General features: G+C 42.8%; 1 protein-coding gene across 5 annotated transcripts in view; it reads right to left on the reverse strand.

The window, feature by feature from the left end:
* The window catches only part of FAM13A (family with sequence similarity 13 member A), a 133,066-nt gene extending 125,967 nt beyond the window's left edge, over nucleotides 1-7,099 (reverse strand). For 2 of the 5 annotated variants that reach the window (XM_061476861.1, XM_061476853.1), the window contains exons 1-3: nucleotides 6,911-7,070; nucleotides 4,293-4,482; nucleotides 2,391-2,600 (exon numbers count right to left, since the gene is read on the reverse strand). In XM_061476861.1, coding sequence (XP_061332845.1) covers nucleotides 2,391-2,600; nucleotides 4,293-4,482; nucleotides 6,911-6,937 — 427 coding nt within the window. In that variant the 5' untranslated portion in view covers nucleotides 6,938-7,070. Of the gene's footprint in view, nucleotides 1-2,390; nucleotides 2,601-4,292; nucleotides 4,483-6,910 lie in introns of all 5 variants that reach the window. The other 3 variants (XM_061476880.1, XM_061476844.1, XM_061476870.1) reach the window with 3 other exon arrangements.
* Between the last annotated feature and the right edge of the window lie 20,744 nt (nucleotides 7,100-27,843).

Genomic DNA, 27,843 nt, shown 5'->3' on the forward strand with positions numbered 1-27,843 from the left:
TGGTTTGGTATCAAAGATTATAACCAGAATTAAAAAGGGTTACAGATACAGGTATAATTTTTAATTTTTAGTTCAGCTATTTTTAACTAGATGAATCGCTCCCTAAAAATTTTTATAGGAAGTGATTGTGTGTTGTTCTCAGGCCAAGATCTCAGCTGGCTTAAAAAAAAATGCTGATATCAGTCACTGAAAATATTACAATGTAACCCTAACATAATCCTACAAAAATATTTCCCATGCAAAGCTTCAACAGGAGGGAATACAGAGGTTGTGGCAAACCCTGCAATTGCCTTTGCTGTTGACATGCAGCAAAGTGGCTCCAGCTTCAAAGTTACTTTTTAATAACTAGTTAGCTCAGAAACAGCTTGACCTACATCATAGCTTACAAAAAGAATACTCAGGCGTGCGCTTCCTTGGTACCATTTTGCAACAGATACCCCTCTGCATACTTTGATAAGTGAACAGATTACTCCTCCAATCATGCACAGCTGGTTAGTCATTTAACTGTAAGCAGAGGCCCAATGACCACTTAAGCTAAACTGAACCTGACAAAAGTCATCAGTGCCTTTCATAGCAACTCATTTATGCTGTATTTTCTAGGGCATGAAAACCCCCTCAGTTTTCTTCAAACTTTACAAAAGCCTTCCCCTTGCCGTATCAGCCAATATGGCATTTTAAAAATAATATTATTTTTTTCTAACCAAAATTATAACAGAATTGTAACTGGATCTTAATGTGCAATACAGGCAAACTTAGCTATGAAGACATGTCACAGTCAGGCTAACTTTTGCAGAACTGGCTTCATAATTTACACCAGCAACTTTATTTGAAAGAAGAAAGCTTTGTGGGTAAATCTGCTGAGAATAAGATATCTCTCTTATTTCCATAGAAAGTACTTGGGAGATTTTGCACATCCTGTGGGAAGCAGGATGAGTAAAACTTACCACAAACAGCACTGTTCGCAAAAAACATCAGTAGTTCCAGGTACAATACACCAATTTGACTTTTGTGGGGACAGGGATGTAGAACAACAAAGGTACAACAAACAAAATTTCCACTTGAAGTGATTTATGAGAAAGAACATAATTAAATAGAGCTCATAAGTCAGGCCTGGTGAAATCTAAAAGAACCCAAAGAAAGCACAGCACTGACCAGTAAAAAGGGGCTTTCTAGAACATCGCTACCTTCCACACAAGACTTCCTGAATCCTATCCCTGGCCCCAGACAACCTCACTAACGAGGAAGGTATTTTACAGAGCCTATATGCAACCTCATTACAACTGAAATGCCTTCACTGAGGGGAAGGCACAAACCTCTTCTCCAGCGCACTTCAACAGTCTGCACAGCCCCAAACAGGAAAACAAAAAACCCACACGGCCGAGTTCTCCCTCTTCTAGGCAATGGCTAAAATTCATCACTGCAGGCAAGAAAAGCAGAAGGGAGGCCTCAGGACCAGAGTGTGAGAACTTTGCACCATCTTCCACTAGAGATGCACGTCAGAGCACACGATCCTCTCTGAATCATGCATCACATTTGCCTGCTTTACTGTACAATGCACATCTTTAGTAACATCTATCCACTCACTTTGCAGCTTCTTAGGAAGACAGCAAGAAGCATCATTGACTGCCTGCAGCAAGAGAAAAGAACTGTCACTGATCCACACTGTCAAGGAACAGGGCAAACCACCACCTATTCCACATACCACCACCACAGACTGTCTGATGCAGGTGAATTACATAGAGAAATCATCTGATAGATAGTTGTGCATGTTTCAGCTTTCCAAAGCAGAAGTGATGTTCTTTCTTACAGTTGATGCACCACTTCAAAGGGAGGGGTAGGGTGGACAAAGGAAAAAAAAGTCTTCCAGGTTGTGTGCTATAATGAGGAATGAGTAAAAGGTAAAGTTTGCTGTTACTTGAAAACTAGCTAATTTTTTTATGAGCAATCACATTACTTAGTGAGAAGTAGAAACTTAGACAATGTATGCTTCAGGCCTAATGGATATTCAGTTGGAGTAGCAGATGAAGTTGTAACTTTTCAGAGCTCATTAGAATGAAATTGACAGAAATCACCCTAGCAAACCAGAAGCAAACCTGTGTCCTAAAGAGATTGCAGCTATTGTCTACAAGCTTGCTCAAAGAAACCAGCTAATCATTTTGGTTTATACTCTGCAGGTATAACTGGATTAGAAAATCATTAATAGTCCAGACATTACCAAACACAATTCTCTTGTAAGAGAACTGCACATCAGTGAGCACTCTTGGAGCAGGTGAGAGCTAAAGTCAAAGGAACTAAGTATATAAACTAAGAAACAAAGAGTATTGCTCACTGCATAACCAATTATCCAAAAGAAAGCACATTAAAGGATGGAGATTTTACTTGTCACTTACCCTGGTAAAGCTGAATGAACCTGGGATGTAAGGCAGAGGTGATAATCCCATCTGGCAACTCTCTCAAAAATAATTTCAACAGACTGGCTGCTGAGTACACATCACCATCTTTAACAAGTTCCACCTCTTCTCCACGCTCATATTGCAGACGCAACTGTTCTACCATTTTCATGCTGCCATTTACCCTGAAGAGTCCTTCCTGCGTCATACCTGTAATTATATATTGCATACGAGACTAATCTGAACTAAGACATCAAAGTGATACGATGAAACAGATATTCTAGTGTGAATAACAGACTTGTAGTAATATAAAGGAGGGCAATTAATACAACACAGTTTAAAAACGTAATGTTTTCACCCCAGAAAGCCCTTACCCACTCTAGACAAGTAGTTGGACTACGATAATTAACAAATACTAATGATCAGATCTTGAGGCCTGGGATACTTTTTGACAGATCACAGAATTCAGTGGTATTGCTGTAACGTCACACCATGCAGAAATCAATTGAGACAGCTGCATTTTCCATTCATATATTTCAACAGAAAAGGGTCCAGATTTCACAAAACAGTTCTGTTGTTTCACTTTTGAAAGCACCTGATTACCTTGAGCGGCCTCTGCCAAATTCATACATGACTACTCCTGACCTTCTACCTGTGATCATCATGAAGCAAAACCATCTCAATATGTGCTGACTGCAGCAGTAACTCCATAATGAGCACTGAGACTTTACGATAGCAGAAAATCTCTGTGAGCAGATGTTAATTTTGGACAGCACAAAGCCCACAGTATTTCGCAGTGAAAAAGAAAACGTATCGATCACTTCAGGCCAGATGCCCCACCCCAGACTCCTTCACCCAGTGAAGGAGATATAGAAAGAAGGAGGTTTCCATGGAGGAAGCCAGATGAATCATACAGTACCAAACATCACTTTCTAGGCATATGTTGAGATTCAAAACTTTCAGTAAAGTGCCTAAAACTGAGTCCAGTACATTAATTTTTCTTTAGAACACCTTCACCACAAAAAATCCTGCCTTTTCTAATACTGTGTCTATAAACCTGCTTGTTCTTCTTCGGAAGAATAACACTGAAAGGATGAAAATATATACAGTTTTCATCAGTTCAGAACAGACATCATAACAGCTGTCTGACAGAACACTTCCAATCCAAGAAATCTATACTGATGCAGCAGTGCTTGTACAGGGAAACAATCCATTTTATTGGACAAGATGACAAACTGATTTAGTAAGGGGGGGGGGGGGAATGGACAAGCACTGAGGCATTTGACTTGACTAATAAAGGATACTGCTTACAGAGCTTACATTCCTGTATTCACAACAAAATGTGCTCTTATGTGGCATTCTGTACTGCCATCTTGAGGGCACCAGAAAACACCGCATCTCAACAATGATTCTCATCGCTGCAGCACCAAGCATAAGGTTAAGTATTGGCTGCCTACTTCCCTGAGGGGATTAATAATAACTGGAATCTATCTGAAAATACTTGTAAGAACATGTATTCAGTAATGTTATCTGATGGGGTGTGTGCACGCACGTATCTCTCTATATATACTTATATCCTCTCATTGTCAGAAAGACAAATGTTTTGCAACTAGAAAATGACACAAACATTCACAAATTTATTCCATTTATAGACTGAACATCTTGTTATGAGAGTGTGCTGCTTCATAACACTGTAGTTTACCTTTATAAACACCCTATTAAAATGTAAGTTTGGCATCAAGGCAGAAAGAAAAAGACGCAAACCACATATAGTAATATTATTTGCCTGTGGTTAGTGCCACAACCTTACTTAGCCCCTGCACCACAAAAGAAGATGTACTCCTCCCTTTGAAGAGTCTTATATAGAGTGCTACTAAGCAGAAGTGACTCCATTAGGCCTACCATGCTGAGTGAGGTACTCGACTATATTCCACACAACTATTGGGATGCCATTCTTGCTCAGTCCCTGCTGCTGGAGCTCCAGAAGACTCACTCCGAACACCTTGGGACAGGTTGTGTCCTTCTGCTTGCTCAGTGGAAATGCAGCTATCTTTTTCATGTCCTCCTTCAATCTCACAGCCGATTTGCTTTGCTTAAAGGAGCAGAAGAAAGAAGTGCATTAGTCACATTTGCTTAAGAAGGTTTCAGAGTCAAAAATAAGCACATCCATCGAAACTGGCTTCTGCGCTCCAGAATACAGTTTTGGCCTTAACTTCCTTTTAACACACAGAAAAAACTCTGTGAAGTAGGAAACCAAAAATTTAACTGAGAAAAAACTAGGAAATTAACTTACAGAGAAAGCGTAAGGAGTAGCTAAGGGAGAATGACACACCTTTGCATGTGAACTTGTTACTAGAGTAACAAATAATTGGGAATCGCAGGAGGCTGCTGTTGAAATTCATGCAGTTCACACGGGTTACAAAAGCAACCAGACACACACAAACATATAAAGTCCCAGCACAGCACAATTAGTATAGGCTGTCTCCAGGATGCCTGTCAAGAGTCCGAGAGTACTCCAGGGAAGGTTCACTGCACCTTTCTTCCAGATGCTGTTCCTTAGGGATTAATTTTGGCAACTGTCATGTGAGATGGATCTTTAAAGATTTTACATTTTGCGTCTGCCAAGTCTGAAATTTAATTACTGAAGTTTTAAGATTAGAAAGGGACTACATAATCTAATCACACATAATAAGAGGAGTGGAAAAAACATTGTAAGGTAAACCCTTAACTGTACAAATTCCATAGGTTCTTCTGGAGGCACAACATTCTCTCAAATGCCGAGTTGTGGTGACAGAGAAAACATGAGAGCGCAGCCAATACAACCCAAGGGGATAACATAATATAGGATTAATATGTAAGATCAATAATAGGCAGGAATCTAACTCAGCACATAGTGCTGTACGTTTGGTGTTCCATTGATAAATTTCCTCATATTTCCGACATCACACTGCAAGAACCAGAGCCCACTGCTACCATGCAGTTCAATCTATTTATTTAAGGAATCCACTGTTAGCATAATGCTTAAAAATGAATTTGCTTCTGCTGTGTTCTATTAACAAACAGCTAGTAGAAACCCTACACATAGGAAAGAGAATACTGTATAGTAACACAAAGAAGTGCTCAGACTCTTGCCTAAATCTTGGTGCCTGAGTACACTGGGTGGATTTTAGCAAGGTATCCATCTCTTCCTATGTGAGATGACATTTTTACTGCAGTCTGTAAGCAACATGAACATCTTCACCGATGCTGCTATTAAGCACGACTGTCCTTTCAGATATAAAAGAATCCAGCAGTTCACTCACTTTGCTGTGTTTTTCCCATCAGCCACAGCTCTCTGGAGCTCATGTGTGTTCTATAATCCCAGGTCCTATGCAACACTTATCTGATCTTTACGAAAGATATTGCTTGTATAAATATCATAAATATGTCTTATTATTTGCGAAACAGAATTGCCATATATAAATAAAACCAGCATTACTGTAATCACCTTATAAATATTTACAATAAGCAGTACACACATCAGTGTTTGAACTAAAATTTGACTAACTTATTAAAATACCATATCTATTTTAAAAACAGATGCTCCCATTCAGGATTAAATTAATAATATATGATTTTCTCTCCAGGGAGACACATGCCAAGGGAAAAATCACGTAGCCCTGGTTAAACTCAGAAGACAGCAAAAGTCCTTCGAGCAGCTCCTGAGCAGCTGTGATACTTGGAGAGCTTTTCCAATTAAGGTCTCCAATTAGCCTCACACTCTTACTCAGCTACAGGTTTCCAGCCTGTTTCTGTTTCAGCATTTGAAAGCCTGAGTAACAGAGCTGGATTTACTTGGGGAAACTCACAATTTAGAATTACAAGAGAACCAAGAGACATTTCTCATGTCCACGGAGCAGCAGAGGAAATTTTTGAGCCTGTTTCACGATCTGGAGACAATGCACTAACTAGGAACAAAACAGTTACGCAGTTATCCAAAATATGCATCTAACCAAAATCAAAACTAAATCACCCCCTCAAAACAGCTCCGAAACAAAGAGGTCAATGTTATACGATCTTACAGATGGAAGTTCGGATTTCATGCAGGGAAAATTTGACCAAATATTAGTGCAACTATTACTGATCACCAAGACTTCATCTGCAAAGTGCCTCTCAGACACACCACCGGATTTGAGAAAAGCTATTTATATGCCATGGGGACGCACTTTTTCCACTCATCCAACAACCTTAACACAAGGAATAATACAGCGCCGCTGCTCACTGGCTGAAAAAATGTTAAAAACGGGAAAAAAAAAAAAAAAAAAGCTTAGAATCGCCTCGATTTATCTTCACTTCCCCCCCCCTAAGGAGCGGCAGCTGCCGAAAAGGAAAGAGCCTGACACGAGGAAAGCACCGGGCCCAGGCCGGCTCCTCTCCTCTTCCCCCCGCCTCGCAGGGAACCCCGGTGAGGGCGGCGGTAACCGGCCGCTCCCCTAGCAGCGGCGCCTCCGTCCCGGCCCGTCCGCCCAACCCCTACTCACGCGTATGGCCAGCGCCCCGGCCCCCATGCCGGCTGGCGGCTGGGCCGGCTCCCGCAATCCCCCCTGAGCACCCGCCTCGGCTGGACCCGGCGGCCCCCTCAAAGCGGGAGGCCCGGCCTCAGCGCTCCGCACCGCCCCGCCCCTGCGGCCTGCGGGGGAGCAGGGCCTGCCCCGGCCCCTCTCGCGGGAGCCGCCGGGAGGGCTCGGCAGGGAGGGATTTCCCTCAGGAGTGCCTCAGGTTAGTGAGAGGCCAGAGGCAAGACCCTTGCATCACCGGGAGCTGGGAGGCGGTAGCCGCCGCTCGGTGCCGAGCTGGGAGAGGAGGCACTTTGCCTGTGTGAGAGAGTCTGGGCTCGATCAGAACGGGGCCACCGCTGGAAAGGTCACCACAAAACCCACTCTCAGCCAAATAGCGGGGCTGTGGTGGAAATTGCCAGCGCGTCTCGCCCTCGCACGCTTAAAGGTTAACAGAGCGGGCCAGCGTGGCGCGGAGTGAAGTTAAGGAGGCAAAATAAAACCCCAGTGCCAGGGAAGCCTTGTGGCACAGCCAGACGTGCCACGGTGCAGCAGAGAGCACCATGCGGTGCGATATTTGGCCTGAGCTCAGAAAGCGTGAAGTGGTGTAAACATACCCCCACCCCCCCTTCCCCATGATTTTCCATCTAGGGATATGTCGGTAAAATGAGAGAAAGGTTAAAGCAAAAAAAGGAGGGGAAGACACCCCACATAGCTAGGGACTGCCAGCAAAACACCTCATGGCAGCCATGGGAAGAGGAATTCATTCACCCAGCGCCCCTCTCCGGGTCACTGCAGGTTGGAAATGGTGTTTGTCCTAGGAATTTAAAGCACTTCTCAGAACAGAAGTGTGGAGTTGTGGGTGGTTTACCCTTCCTTGTGGAAGAAAAGCACGTACACACATTTATTTCTGTATCAGCTCAGATGGAGGCATTGCTCAGCAGGGCCTTAGCATAAGATAGGTCTTTGGAAAATGCCTCTCAAATACCCACGTCTGGTACAGGGATAAAGGAGAGAAAAAGAGAGGCAGAAGAACATCTTGCTGAGCTCTCGTCAGAGGAAAAATGCTAGCTGCAGGTTTTAGTTTACATTCACAATTTATTAACTACTGTAATCAGAATTTCCTTCATATACAGTTTTTGTTTTCCTCATTAACCTGGTCTAACCAAAAATTACTACTTCCTCAGCCTGTAAGTTTACAATGGAGAGTTAGACTCTGGCATTGGAGTTTCCTTTTAAGTCCACTCTGAGATTTTCAAGGTGAGCTGATATAACGCCCTCTTCCTCCTCTATTTCCCTCTTTACTGTAAGCCTCTAACATGCTTTTCACATAAATCACACACAGGTCTCTTCTTAGTCCTAATTGCAGCTTTACAGTATAACTAAGTGGCATGCTTCAAACAAATCTGGAGAGTGAATGATGAGAAACTTCAACTCCCTGGGACTTTAGTGGTGAAGAGTTCAGACATGAACCTGCAGTGAACAGCAGCTATGGCATTAAGGCATTTATAAATATATGTTGAGAGGCAGCAGGTACATTCTCATTCTATAAAAAGCAAGACTATAAGAAAACAAACAGTAGTGGGAGCAGTCCCAGAGCCAGTATTATGGCTGGAGTACAGTATGTTTCCTCCGCAGCTATTAGTGGGAAAGTCACAATTCTATTAAGTCACCAGAGCACTTGGGGCTATGACATGCTGGTAACTTTTCTCTGAGTTAATAAAGACACTTCTGTACTTGCTTAAAATCTTGAGAGAGCTGAAGGCCAGCATACTCGTCTCCTGCATGGCAGAAGAATGGAAACCAGACTGAAATTTCCTCAATGCCTTTGTCCCCTTGTGACTTTTCTGGATCAGCACCCCTGCTTTCCCTGTGCAGGGCAGAGTAAGATTTACCCAAACTTTTCCTTAGTCCCAGCTCACAAGTGGGTTCCTTCCTGCACTTTCCACCCTTCCCAGAGAGACATGTCTCTGTATATCCTGATCTTTCTCCTCTCCCTTCACTGAACCACTGCCTTAGAGGATGAGTGTTCCAAAGAAAGGTGTGATGAATGGGGAACACCGGTACATTCTGGCAAAATCACAGAAATCAGCGAAGACAAATGGTGTTTGACTGTAGGTTGCACCCTACTGAGGAAACCTCCACTGTTCTCCCATAAGCAATTCAGAAAAACCCTTAGAAAATAAAAAACGAGAAGCAGGCATGCCTATCACAGAGAAAAAACTCCCAAAACACAGCAACAAAAAAGCACACTTATGCATAAGATGCCCATTATGCTATTTCATGTTCTTTGACTAAGGTGCTGCATCAAAAAACTCCCTCTTTTCTACTCCTGAGGACTGCATGGGCAGTACAACTGCAGGATGAATACTGATGCAACTTGTCATGAATACGTCTGGAATCATGAGAACTCAGAGCAGATGCATTGTGAAAGACTGATGAGAAGTCTATGAGACCCACAAGTTAAGTATCACTTGCTTTTATGACATACCATACCTACCTACCTTTGATCAAACAGCTGTTTCCTGTAGTCTCAGCTACACTGTTGACATCTGTGTGCAAGAAGCACTTGATGGCTTTTTGACATGTCTACCTCCTAGCGGGTGAAGTAGCAGAATATATTCTCTGGCTGAGATACCTCCATCATCTACTCTCTAATTCCACATAACAGCTAAAGGCTAGTGTAAATGCACTGCAAAGGACAGGCTAATAGAATCACACAATTAATCAAGAAAGGAAAATAGTGTATTTTTTTCCCCTTCCGTTTGTTTACAAATAAGTCATTTAACCTCAGATGTTGAAACAACATTCCCAGAGGGCAAGAACAGCTGGGTTAGTGTTAAAAGTTCAAAGGAACTTCCTCACACCAATTCTGTGAATAATCTCTTATTTCTACTATGCATTATGTTGCTTTAACCTGACTATTGTTCACTATTTCCACTGTGACATCAGAATTCTGCACTCATTTCAAAACAGCCCACATAAAAGCAGGCTGCTGTGAAATAAATATCTGCTGCCAGCTCTACTATCCTTGAATGTTACTCTATTCTCTCCATAGCCAGCCACAGGATATGTGCCGTCAGCTTCCTGGGCACTCATGGGAAGGCCAGTCCAACTAAATGTGGGGCTTACTCCGGTGGCCAGTATGGTGCGAGATCTGGCAGCTGCAGGTGAAAGGAGGAGACAAATCAAGAAGCTTACAAGAGCAGCTGGAAACTGCCAGAGCAGTGCATCTGGCTGACAGGCTTCTCTATCATTGTGTAACTAATTGGAACTTGTCATCCAAAAAGCAGTGACAAGACAACTTTTCTTATTCTTAAAAAAAAAAAAAATCCCTAAAACCAAACAAAAATCCCAAACAAACAACAAAATAAAACAAACAAACAAGATGAGCAATGCAAAGCATGTGATTCATAGAATGGTTTGAGTTGGAAAGGACCTTAAAATCATCTAGCTACAACCCCCTGCGATAGGCAGGGACACCCTCCACTAGACCAGGTTGCTTAAGGCCCTGTCCAACCTGGCATGAATTCACTTTGATCAAGACATTTATGTGAAGAATTGAGTATTCCTGAACTAGTTTGGATCAGTAGAATACAACTATAAGGATAAGGAACCAAGGAAAACCTAACAACTATTAAATAGGTGAGTAAAAAATTAATGTATACTTAAGCAGCAGGGTTACCAGCCTACTGAATCAATGAGATGGAGACAATCATACTAATTACAGTATTATTCAAAATTATTTGAAATAATACCAGGCTTCTTCAGGCTTATCTAATTACAAAGTTAAACGTGCCTGTGCAAAACTTTGACATTTGAGGGTTTGGTGATCTAAGTAATTCAGCTGTGCTGAGAAACAGTACCACTGCAGACTGTGCGATAATTTATGTTACGATCCAGGGAAAGATGCATTTTTAAAACAGCAAGAGTACCAGGAACAGGAGTACTGCTGCTGCTGCCACCCCAGCTTGTAGCACAACACAGAAATGTCGCCCCCTCCTCAAACCAAAACTATACCACAGCAATTAACTTTAGTCATACTAAAAATCATGGTGGTTGTTAAATGTATGTGGGAGGCTAAAAGCAGAAAGAAAGTGTGTTACACAATTTCTGCCTAAATGCCGCCTGACAGCCAGACTGCCTCTGAGGACTTCACTCCTCAGTAACACAGCCTACGCCTGCCTTACAAAGAAAAATGTGCAGAGGCTGGCACTTGGGTGTCAACACTTGGGCTCAGCCTGGCAGCAGTCAGGGCTAGCAGCAGGGCCCGGCATCCTGCTTCTCTGGGAGCCAGCACTGGAGAACACGAAATGAATACAAATAAATAAACAAATAAATAAACTAACTTCTACAAGCAGCTGGGCAAATTGTTGCCTTTTTCCCTGACAGTTCCAAATTGATCAGCTTTCTGTTTATCTTTGCTTGTTAACATTTCCTGCCACTAGACCAAAATGGACTCTGTTTTGGAGTCAAAAGAAGGATGACTTTCCCCAGGATGTTGTTCTTGTCAACAGATTAAACATCTTTAAATAGCTAAAAATAATGTAGGTTTTTGTTTATTTGCTTTTGTAAGCAAATACATGGCTACCTTGCATGGGGTGAGGGGAAGAGGAGGGGAGAGGAAAGGGATTTTTTAAAGTGCATGGCTTCTGATATGTGAAGCTTCATTTTCTTCCTCTCCTTTCCCTATTTGCTTTCTTTCCCCCACAGATAACTGTAAACACAAATTTCATCACAGCACTTCAGCCTCTGATCTCTGTAGAGCTCCTGTATCCTGGATCAGGCCTGTAAGAGTGATCAGAGATATTCACAAAGACCAGTGGTTTCAAGTTGGTGATGAAAGGATAACATTGGATAACATCATAACATTGATGATGAAAGACAGATTTTTGAATACTCAGATGCCTTTCAATTCCCTGCATGTGTGCTAGGTCTAAGAAAATGCTGGCTAAAGGAATGGCGGAATATACTGAACACTTGCCCTTAGCTCAGAAGGGATGGAAAGCTTCATTACAGCAACATTAAGAAAGTAAATATATATGTGACATGATATTTTCTACCAAAACCTTTCAGGGGCTGCACATTGCTATTTTATGAAACAGCCTGTTACTCATTTCAGCTAAATTGCTAACCACTGCCAGCTAAATATCAGACCTGCAGGGCAAGGGCCTGTCCCAGACACATTTGAGCCTGGATTTCTCCCCTTGGCCACTTGGGAGAGAATATCTGTGGGCATCTGATGACTCTTCAGGTTGAAAACAAAAAGCAGCTTATGTAAGTTTAGGATTGATTTAGCATACTAAATCAATAGTCAGCTATTAGCTGACTAATCATTAGCTCACTAATCTCTACTTAGTGACATAAATTCACATAAGTATTTTTAGAGAGAGGTTTGCCTCTTACTGTTGTGGCAATGATTCAAAATTTGACATAGAGTTGCAAGGACCTCAAGTGGTTTATGGCCAACTACATCAGAGAGATGTTTCGATTTCACCAAAGATAAGAAACAGAATTGTTTCAGACCCAAGCATCCCTCAAATAACAGCAAAGAAGACCACCAGGTATTGTTTATTAATTAATCTATATTGCCAGCATGCATGCTCTAAGCAAGAGCAACTTAAGTGCGTCCCTGAGTGGGCAAGGATCACGGAGATTCATTCCTGCAGGGGAAGAAGTGTTTTCATACCTGGCCTAAACCCGTGCTTATATCCCCATCTTGTGGCAAGAGAGCATGCTTGCGAGAGAGCAAAATAAAGCTCTACTTCGTGGCCTAGGGTAACCACAGTTTCACAACCAACCAACCAGCAGGGATGCATAAGGCATGTCCTCTTGGCTCAGTAACTGCTGTCATGCAGTTTCTAGTCTCACACCGGGTTCCCTGCCTCCAGTTCTCCTGCCACTTCAGTAAGAGGGGCCCTGTCTTGGTCAAAAGGGAAAAAAAAAATAAAAAAAAATGTAATTGTTTCTAAAAATCTCAACCAAATTCCATTCCAAAGTTTTTCTTTAAATTGGTGTGGAAAGGGTCTGCATTCCAGCACTGTGACAACCAGTTTAGGAAGCCTGCATGCCATACTTTATGAATAACATCCTCTTCTTGATCCTATTTAGCAAGGGAATACCTGAATTTAAGTATTTTAATTTCATAGACTACTGGTAAGTTTTGGATTAGGACTACAAGTAAAACTGGAGGTAAGAGGTGTGGGCTCTGTGAAGATCAGAACAGGTATTGGGTCCATTTTTCTGGAGGCGCTTTCTTGAGAGACTAGCGCTATGTTTGCATACTAAAGCCTTCTGGACTGGGGCTTGCATGCTCAGGTTGTACAGACAGCCTTGTTATGAAGTTTGTATGCAAACTATTTCTCTCTTCAGACAGTTTCTAGTTACCAGAGGTTATAGTGAAAGCCAACACTAATGATTACATGATGTTACATTTTCACAGTGCAGAGTATATCAGAAGCATTCAGTCATTTTGTTTGTTTTGGTTTTCCTTTGCTTTTAGGAAAGTATGTTCTGTCCAATATTTAATTTTAAAATGTTTATTTCTCAATGGCCAGATACATGCAGCAGACCAGGTTTTGTTGTTTTTTTTTTTCCTGGAAATCTCATTTGTTATGTGAGCTTCATCTCACAGCCTTTTCTCAGGCAAAGCTGGCAGCTATGTCCCCACTGCTGCCTGCCCAGGAGATGGCTGGCAGCAAAAACAACAGAAGGCAGGAGGGCTGACTACTCACAGCAGTCAGGATTTTCTGCTCTTCAGTAACCTTCTGTTTTCCATTGCCTCACTGCACTACAGATGTAAGAGCCTTTCCCTTCAAAGAAGATACTCCACAGCATCCCTGGAGACAACCCTGATTTTGCTGACACAACTAATGCTCAAAGCCCCTCAAAAGTCTACCAAAGTTACTCATTTTCTTTGCTGAGGATTTTGCAATGAGGGAAATGTAGCCACAAAGCACAAGACCTTTGCCCTGACTGTTGCAATTGTACTTGATGGCCTCAAAGTTGAGGCACCGGCTGGCAAATTAGAGTTATTCACCCCCTTTCAAGTGTAACTGGGGGAAAAAAGTACTTGCACATGTCTGCCAACTCAAAATACTGTGAAGTCTTACCCAGAGTGGACCATGGCTATGAGCTTCTCTTAGTCAGTCAGAAAACTTTGTTCTTCCTGGCTTTGAACATTGCAAATGTTGCCTCAGAAAAGGCTATGAATCATGGAGCCAAGCTGAAGAAGCAACAAAAGTCATACATCTTTTAGTGCTTGGTAAAGTGAAGCACGATCAAAAGGAGAGAAATCTGTTGGCTGGGCCTAAATAAAACTTCTACACATGTGGTGGTTTTCACTGTTGTCTTGAAAATACAAGTCTGTGTAAATAACAAAAAATGTCTCCAAGTTCCAGACTGCAGAGAGGCACATCTGATACTGCTAAAGGATCCTGTCTGTTAATTTGTATGGGCAGAGAATCCCACAAACCAGTATTTGGGTGCTGGAGATGAAAACTGCTCAAGAGAAGAATTGCACTGTGGTGCAGACACGTAATGCTTGTGTTAAATCCGAACTTGCTTTAGGAATCTCTGATCTATCAGGAATTTGTCATTGCCCACAAGAGACTGTAAGTCAAGCTTCTTAGTAAAGATCTGAGGCCTTATTGTGGCTACTCGGCTCTTCTGCAGAGGGCAAGAAGGAAGATCTTGTGTTGGCTGCTGTTGCCCTATGAGTTGGTTTTGTATTTTGAATTTATCAGTCATTTACCAAGTGTGTAAAATAAGCACTTTGAGAATGAATGGCATTTGCCAAGTTGATTTACTGTAAAAGTCAGTAGGCCATCTGAAGCCTACAGAAATTGCCTTCAAAAAGCAACGGTAGCAAAAACATTGACTTACCTGTTCTGGTTGGTAATTGTGCATCCTGGAGCCAAGCAAAACTCAGTTGTGCCAGAGGCAAGTTTTGTAAATCTGATTTTGTCCAGGTTTTACAGATTTCTTTACTGGGCTTGTTCATTGCTCTGAAAGCTAGTACCAAGGAGAGATCTTGGTTAGCACATGCCATTTTGGCTGAAAATAAAGTATTTCAACTCTGAAGTTCCCCCACCACATCTCATTTCTTGTTGTTGGCCAGATGGCTCCTGCTCCTATCAATTGCTTTAGCCGGAAATCGAAGATGTGCTTTGGCTGTTATATGATAAGGAACCCTAGTGAAAATCTTAGGATTGTGTGGAGTGTATTTTCAGCTGAATCAAAATGATATCAAGTCTTCAGTTTAAGGCACAGGCGTAAGTGTCAGCTGCATTACTGTGTTCAGTCCTGCCTCATGAAAAGATTAATTTAAATGAAGACAAGTGCAGAAAAGAGCTAGCAGGATGAAACAGGCAGGAGAAAATTCAGTTTGATGTTGCAAAATGAAGGATGAAATCAAATATGATTGCTGACTGGCACAATACACCAGAGAGAGCGAGCTGTAATGTATGGAATAACATTAGCAAGAAGCCAAACTGGCATATACGGCTAGTGAATAATTTTAGGCTAGAAATAATAAAAATATTTAAAACCTAGTGAAGGTCTGGAGCAGCTTTTTGGATGGAGGAGTAAAGGCAAGAAGCCTACCTAGTCTGAAAGGTGGGCTGTGTAGTGGGGGATGCTGATGCAGCAGGAAGCAGCACTAGGGATCCATTGGATTTTTTCCTTTCCATGGTCCAAGGGGAGGCTCAATAAGGAAAGACACATGACATGACAACCCCAGGTCACACTGCTTTACAGGAACTGAGTTTCCAAATACTTTTTTTCCCTGAGTTTGGGACTTTCCCTTTTTCAGCAAAAGAGAACTTATCCATGGGGAACAGACACGTTCCACAAACATGCTCAGTTAATCAAGAAGCTGTTTTCCACTGAAAAGTAGTCCATCTGGAAATTTTCAAGAAGCCCGTGTGCTAACATCTGCTTGGACTGTAAACCCCTTGGGTAATGGCCTTGCCTCCTTGTTTCTTCAGTGCCAAAAACCACTGGCAAGACAGACAAATAAAGGATGACTCGGAGAGCAGCCAGCCCAGAGCAAGGAGTTTTGCAAAGTCATAGAATCATAGAATCATTAGGGTTGGAAAGGACCTTAAGATCATCTAGTTCCAACCCCCCTGCCATGGGCAGGGACACCTTACGCTAAAACATACCACCCAAGGCCTCGTCCAACCTGGTCTTGAACACTGTCAGGGATGGAGCATTCACAACCTCCCTGGGCAACCTATTCCAGTGCCTCACCACCCTAACAGGAAAGAATTTCCTTCTTATATCCAACCTAAACTTCCCGTGTTTAAGTTTTAACCCGTTACCCCTTGTCCTGACTTTGCAATGCACAAGCTCTAAATGGAATAAAGCTTAATTAAAGGGTAAAATAATAAATAATATTAAAATTATTGCTTTCAATAAATCAGACAAGGGTTGAATCAGACAAACCAGGAGACATTTCAGGAACCCAAGCTATAGTAAAAACCATGTAATTATTTGAAAAGTAATTCTTTGCCAAGCGGAGAAAAACTGGGATTGAAGAGCCTGTTTATCAATGATTCCATTACATGATTATTCTGTTTCAGAAAAAAAAATGAAGTTTTATGCACTGCAGCAAAATCCTTCACTTCTACTTGCCTGCTCACTCATCTGTGAGTCACACAAGGTTCTGAATATCATAGGCACCTAAAATAACAAATTTTCTTTCTGGAGAAGATGTATCCTCAGACAAGTCTTCCACTTTTTTGCTGCCCTACAAGTGTCTTGGAAATGCAGCTCAACAAGCTTGAGTTTGCATAGGATTCAGCTCTTCCATGCAGCTTTTAAAAAGCTTGATTATCAGGAAGATGCGCAGGGGGTGCTCAGCCACAGATTTCAGACTCATTTCATGATCTCATACTGCCCACAGCTCAGGAGTTCCAAGTACAGTGAATAATTCTGGGTTGCAACTCAGATTTTTTGCTATGTCAGCTAGGCAAAAAAGGCATACCAGTCTGCACATATGCACACACATAGAGTGTGCTTCCTGCTATAGAATGAAAGAGAATTCTTCTTGCCCAGGAATTCTTGTGGGAAGCAGTGGAGGCAGCAGTGCATCTCTGCTTGTCAGAGCCTGGCTGAACAGAAAACAGACATGCACAGGTCTGAGTCTGATGTGACTGATTGCTCTGATTTACCCTTAGGTTTTTCCCCCCACAGCCTTCTTTTCCTGGTGTAGTTGCCAACTGATTTAGTGCCTGTACTAGCTCAAAGAGGCTGTAAGGTCACTTTTACTGTATCACTCCCACACAGTGCCTCATCATTTGAAGTTGCAGCACCCTTGCCTATAAGAGAACATAAAGCAACGGGGGTTGTTGCTACTTGCTGTGCCTGTCCTCAGGGGAGACAGAAAATCTCCATGCACAGATAATTCTGTTTATGTTTCACAGTCCAGAAGTCTATTGAGGGTCATACAGGCACAGCCAAGGTCAGCAGAAATAGTGTATCTTGGATGTAGATGTACAATTGTCAGCTTTGGGCACTGCAACTATAAAGCCCACTTTCACTGAATAGTTGTATTCACCATGACAGGAAAGGAGCACATTCCCCATTTCAGTGTGAAGCTATTGACAAATCCTGTAGCGTCCTTCTAGCCAGACCTCTGTATGCTTCATTTGCAACTCAGGAGGAGGGAGTATGCTCTGTGAACACCCAAAGCAGTGGCCACACATGGCTGTGGTGCCACAGAAGGCAACTACTGCTACCCATCACCCACCCAGAACACCACACAACCAGGGGCAGTTGGACAGGAATTTCAACTCAGTACTTAGTTCTCAAAAGATACCCATTGTTGGTGGTACTAGACCAATTTTTGAAGACAGAGGTGGAATTGCAGGGGAGTTTAGATTCTCCAAAGAATTCTGCTCCTAAAAGTGTGAATTCAAGTACCCTGGTAGGTGCGTATAACAGCACAGCTCCAGCACTGTGAATACTAAACCAACACTAAAAAGCCAACACACCATACAGAGGTATATGATAACCACCATAGGGATGCAGCAGTGACATTCAGTACTTGCTGAAGGACCTCACTGCTACTCAGCTCTTTGGGATCTGCCTTGATGAGTCCTGTTAGGGGAAGGTGAGGATTTGGAAGAGGAGAAAGCGGAAACAAGGTTATTTTCACAGGTCTCTAACTCATTGTCTGCTGCAAGTACTTGCTGGTAATTGTTTTCACACTGGATTACAGAACACAGCCCACAACAGTGCATGTCCTCATCTGTCCAACCTCATGGGCTTGCTCAACCCACTCTATTCTTCCCCTACCCAAACAACATCCTTCTTTCCCACTATACTGAATGGGGTGGAAAAGAGATCCTTCCTCACTATCAGTACAGGGAGTCTCAAAGAAAACTTACAGGTCATTGCCAACGGGCTGGAGACATTTTCACCTCTGCAGGAGCATGAAGAAGGAGCCTGGAGTTTGCCTTGCACTAACCAGGCTGATCTTTGCTGTTGATTTTTACAGAGGTTGGCAATAGATAGAAGCAGGCACCCTTCAGGGCATTGTAAGCACATCTTCTCCTGAGGAGAGGGGCACCAGTGCTTGGGGCCAGAAAGGGAAATCCCCTTTTTCAAGCCACCCTGATTCATGGGCAGCCAAATTAATGGCACAAAGGCTAACAGGTCCCAGAAGAATTCCAATTAGATGTAGTTATGATTAATGGCCTGGCAAGACAGCAGCATGGGGGCTGGAGAAAGTCACTGAATTGAAAAATATGCCGTGTATACTGATGGGGAGAAAGGGAGGTGTAGCATGGGGAAACAAGGGAGGTGAATTCTTGCTAAGCCCATGAACAAAATTGCCTCCTGTTGCCTGCAGTGAATGCCTAAGTGCTTCCGCAGTGATTAGCAGTGCTGAAATACTCCACAAGCACTTGTCAATGTTTTAGCAATGTTGAATCATGGGTTAGCAGCTTAATTGACCTTCCCAAGGACTAAGGTGCTTGTTCACAGCATCACTACTTCCCCATGAGACCATTACTACAATTAAGACAATAGAAGCATCCCATGGAAGCATCTCAGTTTTTAAGCTCCATAATTAATATTCAGACATGGTTCTGAGTATCTTGTAAGCACTTGGATTTCCTTTTTTCTCCTGTTTGGTATTAGCTATGAAGATATCTTCAAATCTTCAAATTCAATCTTCAAATCCAGGCACGATTGATATGTTCAACTGTTTGTTTGTGGATTTTTGGTTGGGTTTGTTTTTTCATTTTTACTTTTCTGTTGAGCAGATCTTTAAACTGCTGTCACTTACTTTCTCATGGCATAAATTTATAGAAGAACCCCAAATTCTGCAGCAAAAGAACGCTATTTAATCTAAATAGCCAAACACTCAGAACTGAGGAGAAGCTATAATGAGGGGTGTCTGTACAGCTTTAACTTGACCCCAAGGGCAAATGCACCATTGAACAGCCCTTAATGACAGGATCACACAACACTTTTCTCCAGAGAGTCACATGGTAATTTATCACAAAGAGCATTTTGAGTCTTCTTGCTAAGTGTTTGACCCTAAGCATTATGCCAGGCTATCGGGCTGGCTTACTTGCTGAAAAAGATTCAGCCAGAGGAGCATGATGGCACAACCTGTCTGTCTGTTCATCCCATCCCAGCACTTGCTCCCTAACCACAGTCACTGCTGAACCAGTTGTTTTCTGCCAGGGTCTGGAGATGATGAGGATCTCCAGAGACATTGAGTACCTACAGCTGGCTGAGGTATTTTTCATGCCCTCCTCTGTGGTTGGTAGGCATGGTACCCCCATTTGGAGATACTAGAGACTCCCCCTTAAAATCTGTGTCCATATCCCAGTTGGTCTTGGCTCTGCTGTACTGGAAACTACTACTTTTTTCCCTGGTACTCCTTATTCCCACATTGATGCTGGCCATTTCTGATTATTCTGTTTCCTTGCTTATAATTTTTTTTCCCCTCTCAGTTCCCTGGAGTATAGCAGTGACTCTGTGAATGCTGGAGAGCAACTGGCAACAGCATGAGAAATTTAATTGCTCTTAAATAAACCCCCTAGATTTCTAAGTGAGACATCCTGTCCTGGAACCACACAAAAAGGCTAAACAAAGGAAACAAGATAAGTTTGTTCCTTTTGACATGAGGGAGTGGCTCATAAGGTGGTTGTTTTCCATAATTAAGTTACAGGGGTAGGGCTGGAGCATCCAGGAATCTCTGTAACACCCACTTGGGGATAGAGCTCTTTCTTCACAGACTACACAATGGATTACGGCTCTGCAGAGCCAAGATGTCCAAAGACTTATGGTATGCCAGGAGAGGAAAAAAAATTAAAGATTGCATCATATCCAGACCACCATTAATCTGACCTGTGCAAAGGATAGGGACCTTGTTATCCCTAATACTCAGGCAGCTGTTCAGATAGTGCACTGTTATGGTCTCCTGGTCAAACATGTGCATTGTATGGTTAATAAAAGCCACAGTGGCCTATAGCAGCTCATGATTTTAGTTTGGGTCAGCCATATCCGTGTCTCTCCATCTGTATTCCCTTGCCTAACTTAGTCTCCAAAGGAAGGTTCAAGAGCATCCACAGCGCCTATTTTGGTGAGGAAAGAAAGGAAATCACATTGTAATGCCTTGCAGAGAGGCAGACACAGTGGATTGTTCATGGAGAAGGTGATAATGATAGGCTTCAGGACTGACAGAGGCAAGTGGAGAAGACTTGGCAAAGGGCTGGAAGATATAATATTCCTGGTATTTTTTACAAATTCAGATAGGATACATGCAGCACTGATAGATTTGCCATACCGCTTCCAGGAGATTACTTGTGTTGTGAACCAGAAGGATGCAATGGCTCTCCAGCACCACTGCTGCCAGGAGGTGAGGAGAGCAACCTCTTCAGATCTCTCTTCTCATTCCACTAGTCATCTCCAGTATTTATAATGCAGAACTTGTATCCTACTATCCTGAAGGCAGTAGATGGTGCTATTGAGAGCATTGCTAATGCCTTAGTCAAGTATACCTAGATGAACAATACTAAATGCTTATATTTTCTTAATATTCCTCATCTCAAGAAACCTCAGAGCACTTGCAAAGAAACCCACTGCATTTGTGTGTCAGGTTGTGTTTGACCTCAGTGCATTTGCTGTTTTGCATGTGGCCAGAGACCTGCTCCAGAGAGGAGACAGAAGATAGCAAATTGATGCTAAGTAGCAAAGAGCCTTGTTACACCAATTTTCACAGAGACTTCAAAGATAATTTCAGGAAGAAGGATGCAAACAGCCAGGTCAGAATCTGGCAGGGCTAATCTAAGTTGAACTAATGTCTCAGTTTTACAAGAGAGCCCTTAACAACTTGTGGTCAGGCTGTCATCTCTATAATCTCTTGGGAAGTGCTGTTCTCAGAAGCTAGCACTACTTACCCTACTGGCACATGGTAGCTGCTCTGCTGCTTATCAGAATGGGGACTTGCGATCTTGTTCCTGTTACAATAATTGTCTGTTATTACTCTCAAAGTAGCAGATGAGGCAAAAGCTGTGGTTCCCAGTGGGGCAGAGACTGTGCAAAGACACAGCTCTTGCGGGTACCAGTTTACAAAGGCAAGTCTTCCACCCTGAGAAATTAAATTACATCAGCAGTATTGCAAAGTTGAAAACACTCATTTCTGACTCCCAGATCAGTCATACTTACAGGAACTAGCTAAAATCCTTTTCTGCCCTGTACAAAGGTGTCATTACTATCAAGAGCATGTTTCCTTGCAAAGAGGCTAATGAAGGAATGGACAAAAATACAGAGAAGTATCTCTAAGGATGCTGGACTGGCACACTAATCAAGACACTCAGGAGCATGCTTTGTGTTACCAGGCTTAGAGAAAAACATCTGAGGCCCCATAAAATCAAGACTTTAATTTCTGTAGCTGAAAAGTGTCAGCGTATATAAGAAAAGCAAGTCCTTATCTGTGGAAAAGAGGTGCTCAGAGCTGAGGTGAATTTAAGTTTTTTTCTGTGTATCTTAAATCTTCTGCATTTGAAGATCTGTCTCAGGCTTTATATAGCCCTTTTTCAAATGTATCCAGACAAACACATCCAGCTTTGCAGAACGCATACCAAGCAAGAGAACATTAGTCTGGTCCATCTCCTAGTCCTCCTTAGAAAATATGAGAACAGCTAAGAGTGATAATTCTATCATTTGCCTTTCTAGCAGTAATTCTTTAAATTAATCTTTGAATGTGTACAATTCTGTACTCTGTAGATGTCTAGACAAGATTTAAATAGCAGCAGATTGTGTTTCAAGCATTTCACATTGATGGAAATTAAAGGCCCATTTCCCAAAGCTTTTAAATACGTGCTTAACTTTGAGTACATGAGCACATGAGTAATGCTGTTGACAACAAAGGGATAATTCATGTGCTGTGCCGTATTGCTGCCTAACAGCTGTAGAATTATAGAATCATAGAATAGTTAGGGTTGGAAAAGACCTTAAGATCAGCCAGTTCCAACCCCCCTGCCATGAGCAGGGACATCTCCCGCTAAATCATGTCACCCAAGGCTCTGTCCAACCCGGCCTTGAACACCACCAGGGATGGAGCATTCACAGCTTCCTTGGACAACCCTTTCCAGTGCCTCACCATCCTCACAGTAAAGAACTTCCTCCTTTTATTCAATCTAAACTTCCCCTGATTAAGTTTGAACCCGTTACCCCTTGTCCTATCACTACAGTTTCTAATGAAGAGACCCTCCCCAGCATCTTTGTAGGCCCCCTTTAGATACTGGAAAGCTGCTATGAGGTCTCTTCTCCAGGCTGAACAGCCCCAACTTCCTCAGCCTGTCTTCATATGGGAGGTGCTCCAGTCCCCTGATCATCCTCGTGGCCCTCCTCTGGACTTGTTCCAACAGATCCATGTCTTTTTTATATTCAGAACACCAGAACTGCGCACAATACTCCAGGTGAGGTCTCACGAGAGCAGAGTAGAGGGGCAGGATCACCTCCTTTGACCTGCTGGTCACGCTGCTTTTGATGCAGCCCAGGATACAGTTGGCTTTCTGGGCTGCAAGCGCACACTGTCAGCTCATGTTCATTTTCTCATCAACCAACACCCCAAGTCCTTCTCTGCAGAGCTGCTCTGAATCTCTTCTCTGCCCAACCTATAGCTGTGCCTGAGATTGCTCCGACCCAGGTGTAGGACCTTGCACTTGTCATGGTTAAACTTCATGAGGTTGGCATCAGCCCACCTCACAAGTGTGTCAAAGCCCCTCTGGATGGCATTCCTTCCCTCCAGGGTATCAACTGAACCGCACAGCTTGGTGTCATCGGCAAACTTGCTGAGGGTGCACTCAATCCCACTGTCCATGTCAGCGACAAAGATGTTGAACAAGACTGGTCCCAACACCAGTCCCTGAGGGACACCACTTGTTATTGGTCTCCAACTGGATATTGAGCCGTTGGCCATGATGGCTGTACAGACAATACAAATTGCTAGAGTGAATTCATGGGGTTACTCTACAAGCTTTCTTAAAAATAAGCCTACAGGAGGGATCTCACTTGGGAGCATCTTTTAGCAAGGGGACCCAGTGACAAAGGACACAGAAGAGGCTAAGGTATGCAAAGTCATTCTTGTCTCGTCTTGAATGTCTTGACTGTCCTTAAGTAATTCACAGCCCCCAAGAGCATTGGGGAAACTCTGGAAAAAGGAGGACTTACCCTTGGTGGAGGAGATTCAGGTTAGGGAACATTTAAACAAATTTGATTTACATTAAGTTCAGGGGCTATGGTGGGAAGCACCCACAAGTGCTGAGGGAGCTAGCAGGTAGCACTCTGTGGCCACTCCTGCTGGTCTTTGGAAGGTCCTGATCCTTCAGGGAGGTTTCTAAGCATGGGAGTAAAGGAAGCATCACTTCTGCCTTCAAGAGTGGTAAGAAAGGGGGTCAGGGGAAGCACAAGCTGGTCTCCCTCACTTAGACCCCTGGGAAGGAGATGGCAAAAATAAGCCTGGAAACAATTTCTGAACACATAAAGGATGGGTTTGGTAGATGAGAGGAAAGCACTGGGTGTTGTTTCTTTCAGTAGACTTTAGTACGCTTTCAACTGTTTCCCATAACATCCTCATAGACAAGCTGATGAGTATGGGTTACATAAATGGTTAGTTGATTGAAAACTTTCTGAACTGCCAGACTTAAAGAGTCATGGTCATGAAGTCCGTTTGTGGGTCAAGATTCCTCTTTTGCCACAAAAGCAGCAAATACATTTTAAACTTGCAGGAAATTCTAGCGAAGCCCCTGACATACTGATGGTTCCTCTTGCAAAGGCTGACTCATATAAGCACCAAGATGCTGTGAAGCCCAGTTGTCTTAGAAGTATTGCCTCTGTTTGTGAATCGAAGACCAAGTTCTCCAGGTCTACTGTCAACTTTCTACGGTCCTAATTTGCTGCCCCCCCCCCCCCTTATTCAGAGGAAGCGTTAGACTGATTAAGCTGCCCGGGATCATAGGAGAGAAAGCAAGGAAGGTTGCTATGGAAAAGAACTGCGTATTAGTATTTGGCAGGCTTTAATGACTACCTTCAAACTCATCTCAGCCATATGCCAGTCATGCCCTTTCGGTTCAGCCCCTAACATCTTCATGGTTTAGTGGTAGACTTGGCAGTGCTAGGTTTATGGCTGGACTTTATGATCTTAAGGGTCTTTTCCAACCTAAAAGTATACTATAGATCATAGAATCAAAAGTACACTATTACAATGAGTGCTGAAGGTCTATGGCATACCTTCCCAAAAGCAGAAACATCAAACTAGCATTGCTTGAAAAGTGACAAGGTTTAAGAAAACCCTGTCTATAGAAAACCAACCTCAACTGTCAGGAAGGAGCGAAGAATCAGATTTGGTGATCACGAGATGAGGTCTGAGCTCTACTTGTAACAAAAATATATCTGATTCAAAGCACAAGAGAATTTTAATTTTGCTCGGGGTTCCTCTATCAGAGTAAAATATTTTGTCTAGTTTCAAAGACACTTCAGATACAACAGTGGACAGGCAGTGCTGATAGATGGCTCCTGTGGTATCTATTTCAGGGCATCTGTCACACATACCCCTGGGCTGTGTCTCACTGCTGTTGTTTTAAAGATGACAGACATGTTTTAATTCAGAAATGCTGTCTATTTATATCCTCTAGACACAGCTTCTTTCACTGCTCTGTGGAAGGTTTGTCCAAACAGGAAGGAGGCCTGTGCAATCTGAAGGATGCTTTCCCCATCGAAACAACTGATGCATACAGACATGTCTGCCTCCGTAGGCATGGGGGAGCAAAGTTGAAGTTAGGGCTAATCCATAAATCTTGGCCCCAGTTATGTTAGCCATGCATTTTTTAGCCAGGAACACTAATTCACTTTGTCAGAAACAATGCAGGAGAAGTAGCGACTTTATATCTAATGGCTTATAAGCATATTTTAGGAAATTAACACAAAGAGGGAAGATTCACCAGGGACCACCCAGGTGCTGTCCTGGGTACTACAGTGAAGAACAATAGAGCAGATAGCCTTCCCTAGTCAACAATGTGTCCCAGCAGCAAGAGGGGATGCGTGCATGACACATCTAAAGAGGAGCACTTTGCAATACACCCAGCCACCAAAATAGCAGCTTAATTATTGCCCAGGGCTGTCATCCCACTCTAAGCTCTGTGCTGGACATGGATCTGTCTGACAGGCCCTCAAGGACCTCAGTAATGGCTTTTTCTTCTGGACCCCAAGAGCTGTTCTGAACTTGTGTCAAAGACTTCCTGCAGGCTAGTCCACTGCTGCAGGAATGTGTTAACCAGGTGATGTGTCACTGCCCACTGGTCCGTCTTACAGACACAGCGGGACAGACACCTCAAGACTGTCCCTGCAGCAAGCCACTTACAAAATATCCTGGTTTTTAGCTGGACTTTATTTTGGCACAAACTTGTTTCTGATGTTTTTCCAATGGAAATTTAGAGGGAAAGACAACATGCTCACCAAGGCGGGGGGGGGGGGTGGGGGGGTGGGTGGGTGGTGTGTTGGGAATCTGTTATCAGTGTCTGTCTTGCCAGTGACTTCAAATAGACTTCAAATAGATTTTGCAGTGATTTGAAGAATATAAATACCAAACAGAAGTTCTGGGTCACCCCTCTTGTACCCATTTCTGGTCTTTCCAGGCCCAATCTACCAGAAAGAACAGTATTACAAATTAATCTAAATGCAATTGTCTGAGTCCTCAGTTTCAAATAGAGTGAAATTGTACCTGGTGAAAATGATGGGCTTACCATTACTTTAGCCCTCCCTAAAATTAACTGCTTTAATAGTTCAGTTTCACTGCAAGACACTTACTCTTTAGAAAGATTCAGCAAATGAAAAATCTGACTAGGTACCAAAGCACTGGGATAACTTCATTAATTCACTTCATGGCTTAGTGCAGAAGAGTCCCATATAACTTATGCTTTAAGTCTAACAGTAATAACACTAAACTGGCAGTTTTCGGTTTGTTTTTTTTTAATGGACAAGCTGAAAAAGAAGAAAAAATCCTGTCAAAACTCACTGAATTTCCAGCTCTCCTCATAATTTTTCCCTGAATCTGGATACATCTGAGGATGTTAAAGAAATACTATCAACGCCTTAAACCAACATATGTTCATTTCATCTAATTATTTCTACGTTTCCTTGTATAGCATAAGGAGCAGTTTTCCAGTAGATTTCAGGAGTATTGAAGGTACTGCTTAGAGCTAAGCCAGCAGTGCACTTTTTCTGTCTCATAAAGGCAAACTGCAAAAAATGGACATTGATAAAATAATATTTGCTGCATAGTGGCAATATAACTCAGCCACGAGACATACTCTTCACATACCATCATGGAACACAGCCACTTCCTCTACAACAAGCTGGGGAGCCTCAGGAAGACAGAAAGGTTTTAGAAATCAGTGCATTATAGACTGAAAACAGGAGATACTGAAAGAATCATGGAAGAAACACTTGCCATTTTAATATGGATGACTTTTTCTGATGTTGAGCTTTTTACTACCTCTTGCTTCCACATGTGTAAACCTGCTGACTGCTTAAACACTTAGATCTTGAGATCTTGTCCCCACAGGGCTTAGGGATGCCATTAGATCTTGCTGTTCTTTATCACTGAAGTTGTAAGAAGTACCCAGAAGACAAGATGGGAGATTTAGCATTTCTCAGTTGTGCTGCATTCACAGAGACAAAACCCACACTAGTGAAAACTGAATATTTCCACCACTCCCCCATCTGTTTCAGGTGACTACACAGGTTATGCCAGCTCCATCTCCACAACTGGGCTGGTTTTTATCAGTCCAGCTGTCTCAAGCTGTTATTAGTCAGTATGCTAGTGATCACCATTATCTCTCAGGAACATCTTCAAAGAGAAGCTTGAATTTGCAGATGGTTTCTGCTCCCAAACCATCTCTGCTTGAACAGACCCACAAAATCTGGGATGCCAAATGCCCATCACCACTGACTTTCACTACAGCAGTGTGCATAAGCCCCCTAATGACATCTGGTGAAGAGGAGCTGCCCTCTTAGCACCACTGGCAATCCAGTGTGCTCCCGCACAGGAGAGCACTGCCAGCAGAAAAACTAACCTAATCCATTAATGGGAAAGGGATTAAAAGGTCATTTGATGGTGATCAGCAACACTCTGAACCTTATGTTTAGCATTATTAGTAACGCAGCATATGGTAGTTACAAGATGTTTCCTTTGGGTTCCTGGTAGAGACCTCTGTGTTGGACCAGACTTACAGAAAGAAGAGCACATGTTAAGCAAGCACAAAACTGCAGTCAGGCCTGCAGGTAGGACTGCAGCCTTTCCCAGAGCAGAAGGGAAACAACAGGCCTGCATGGAACAGCCATGTGGCCACATTAATGCTTTCAGGCTCTGCATACGGAGAGGAAGCAGACCA

This window comes from Pezoporus flaviventris, unplaced genomic scaffold (genome assembly GCF_033815535.1).
Source record: "Pezoporus flaviventris isolate CSIRO_AGI_PZ_B2104156 unplaced genomic scaffold, CSIRO_AGI_Pfla_v1 ptg000002l, whole genome shotgun sequence".
NCBI classification, from domain to species: Eukaryota; Metazoa; Chordata; class Aves; order Psittaciformes; family Psittacidae; genus Pezoporus; species Pezoporus flaviventris.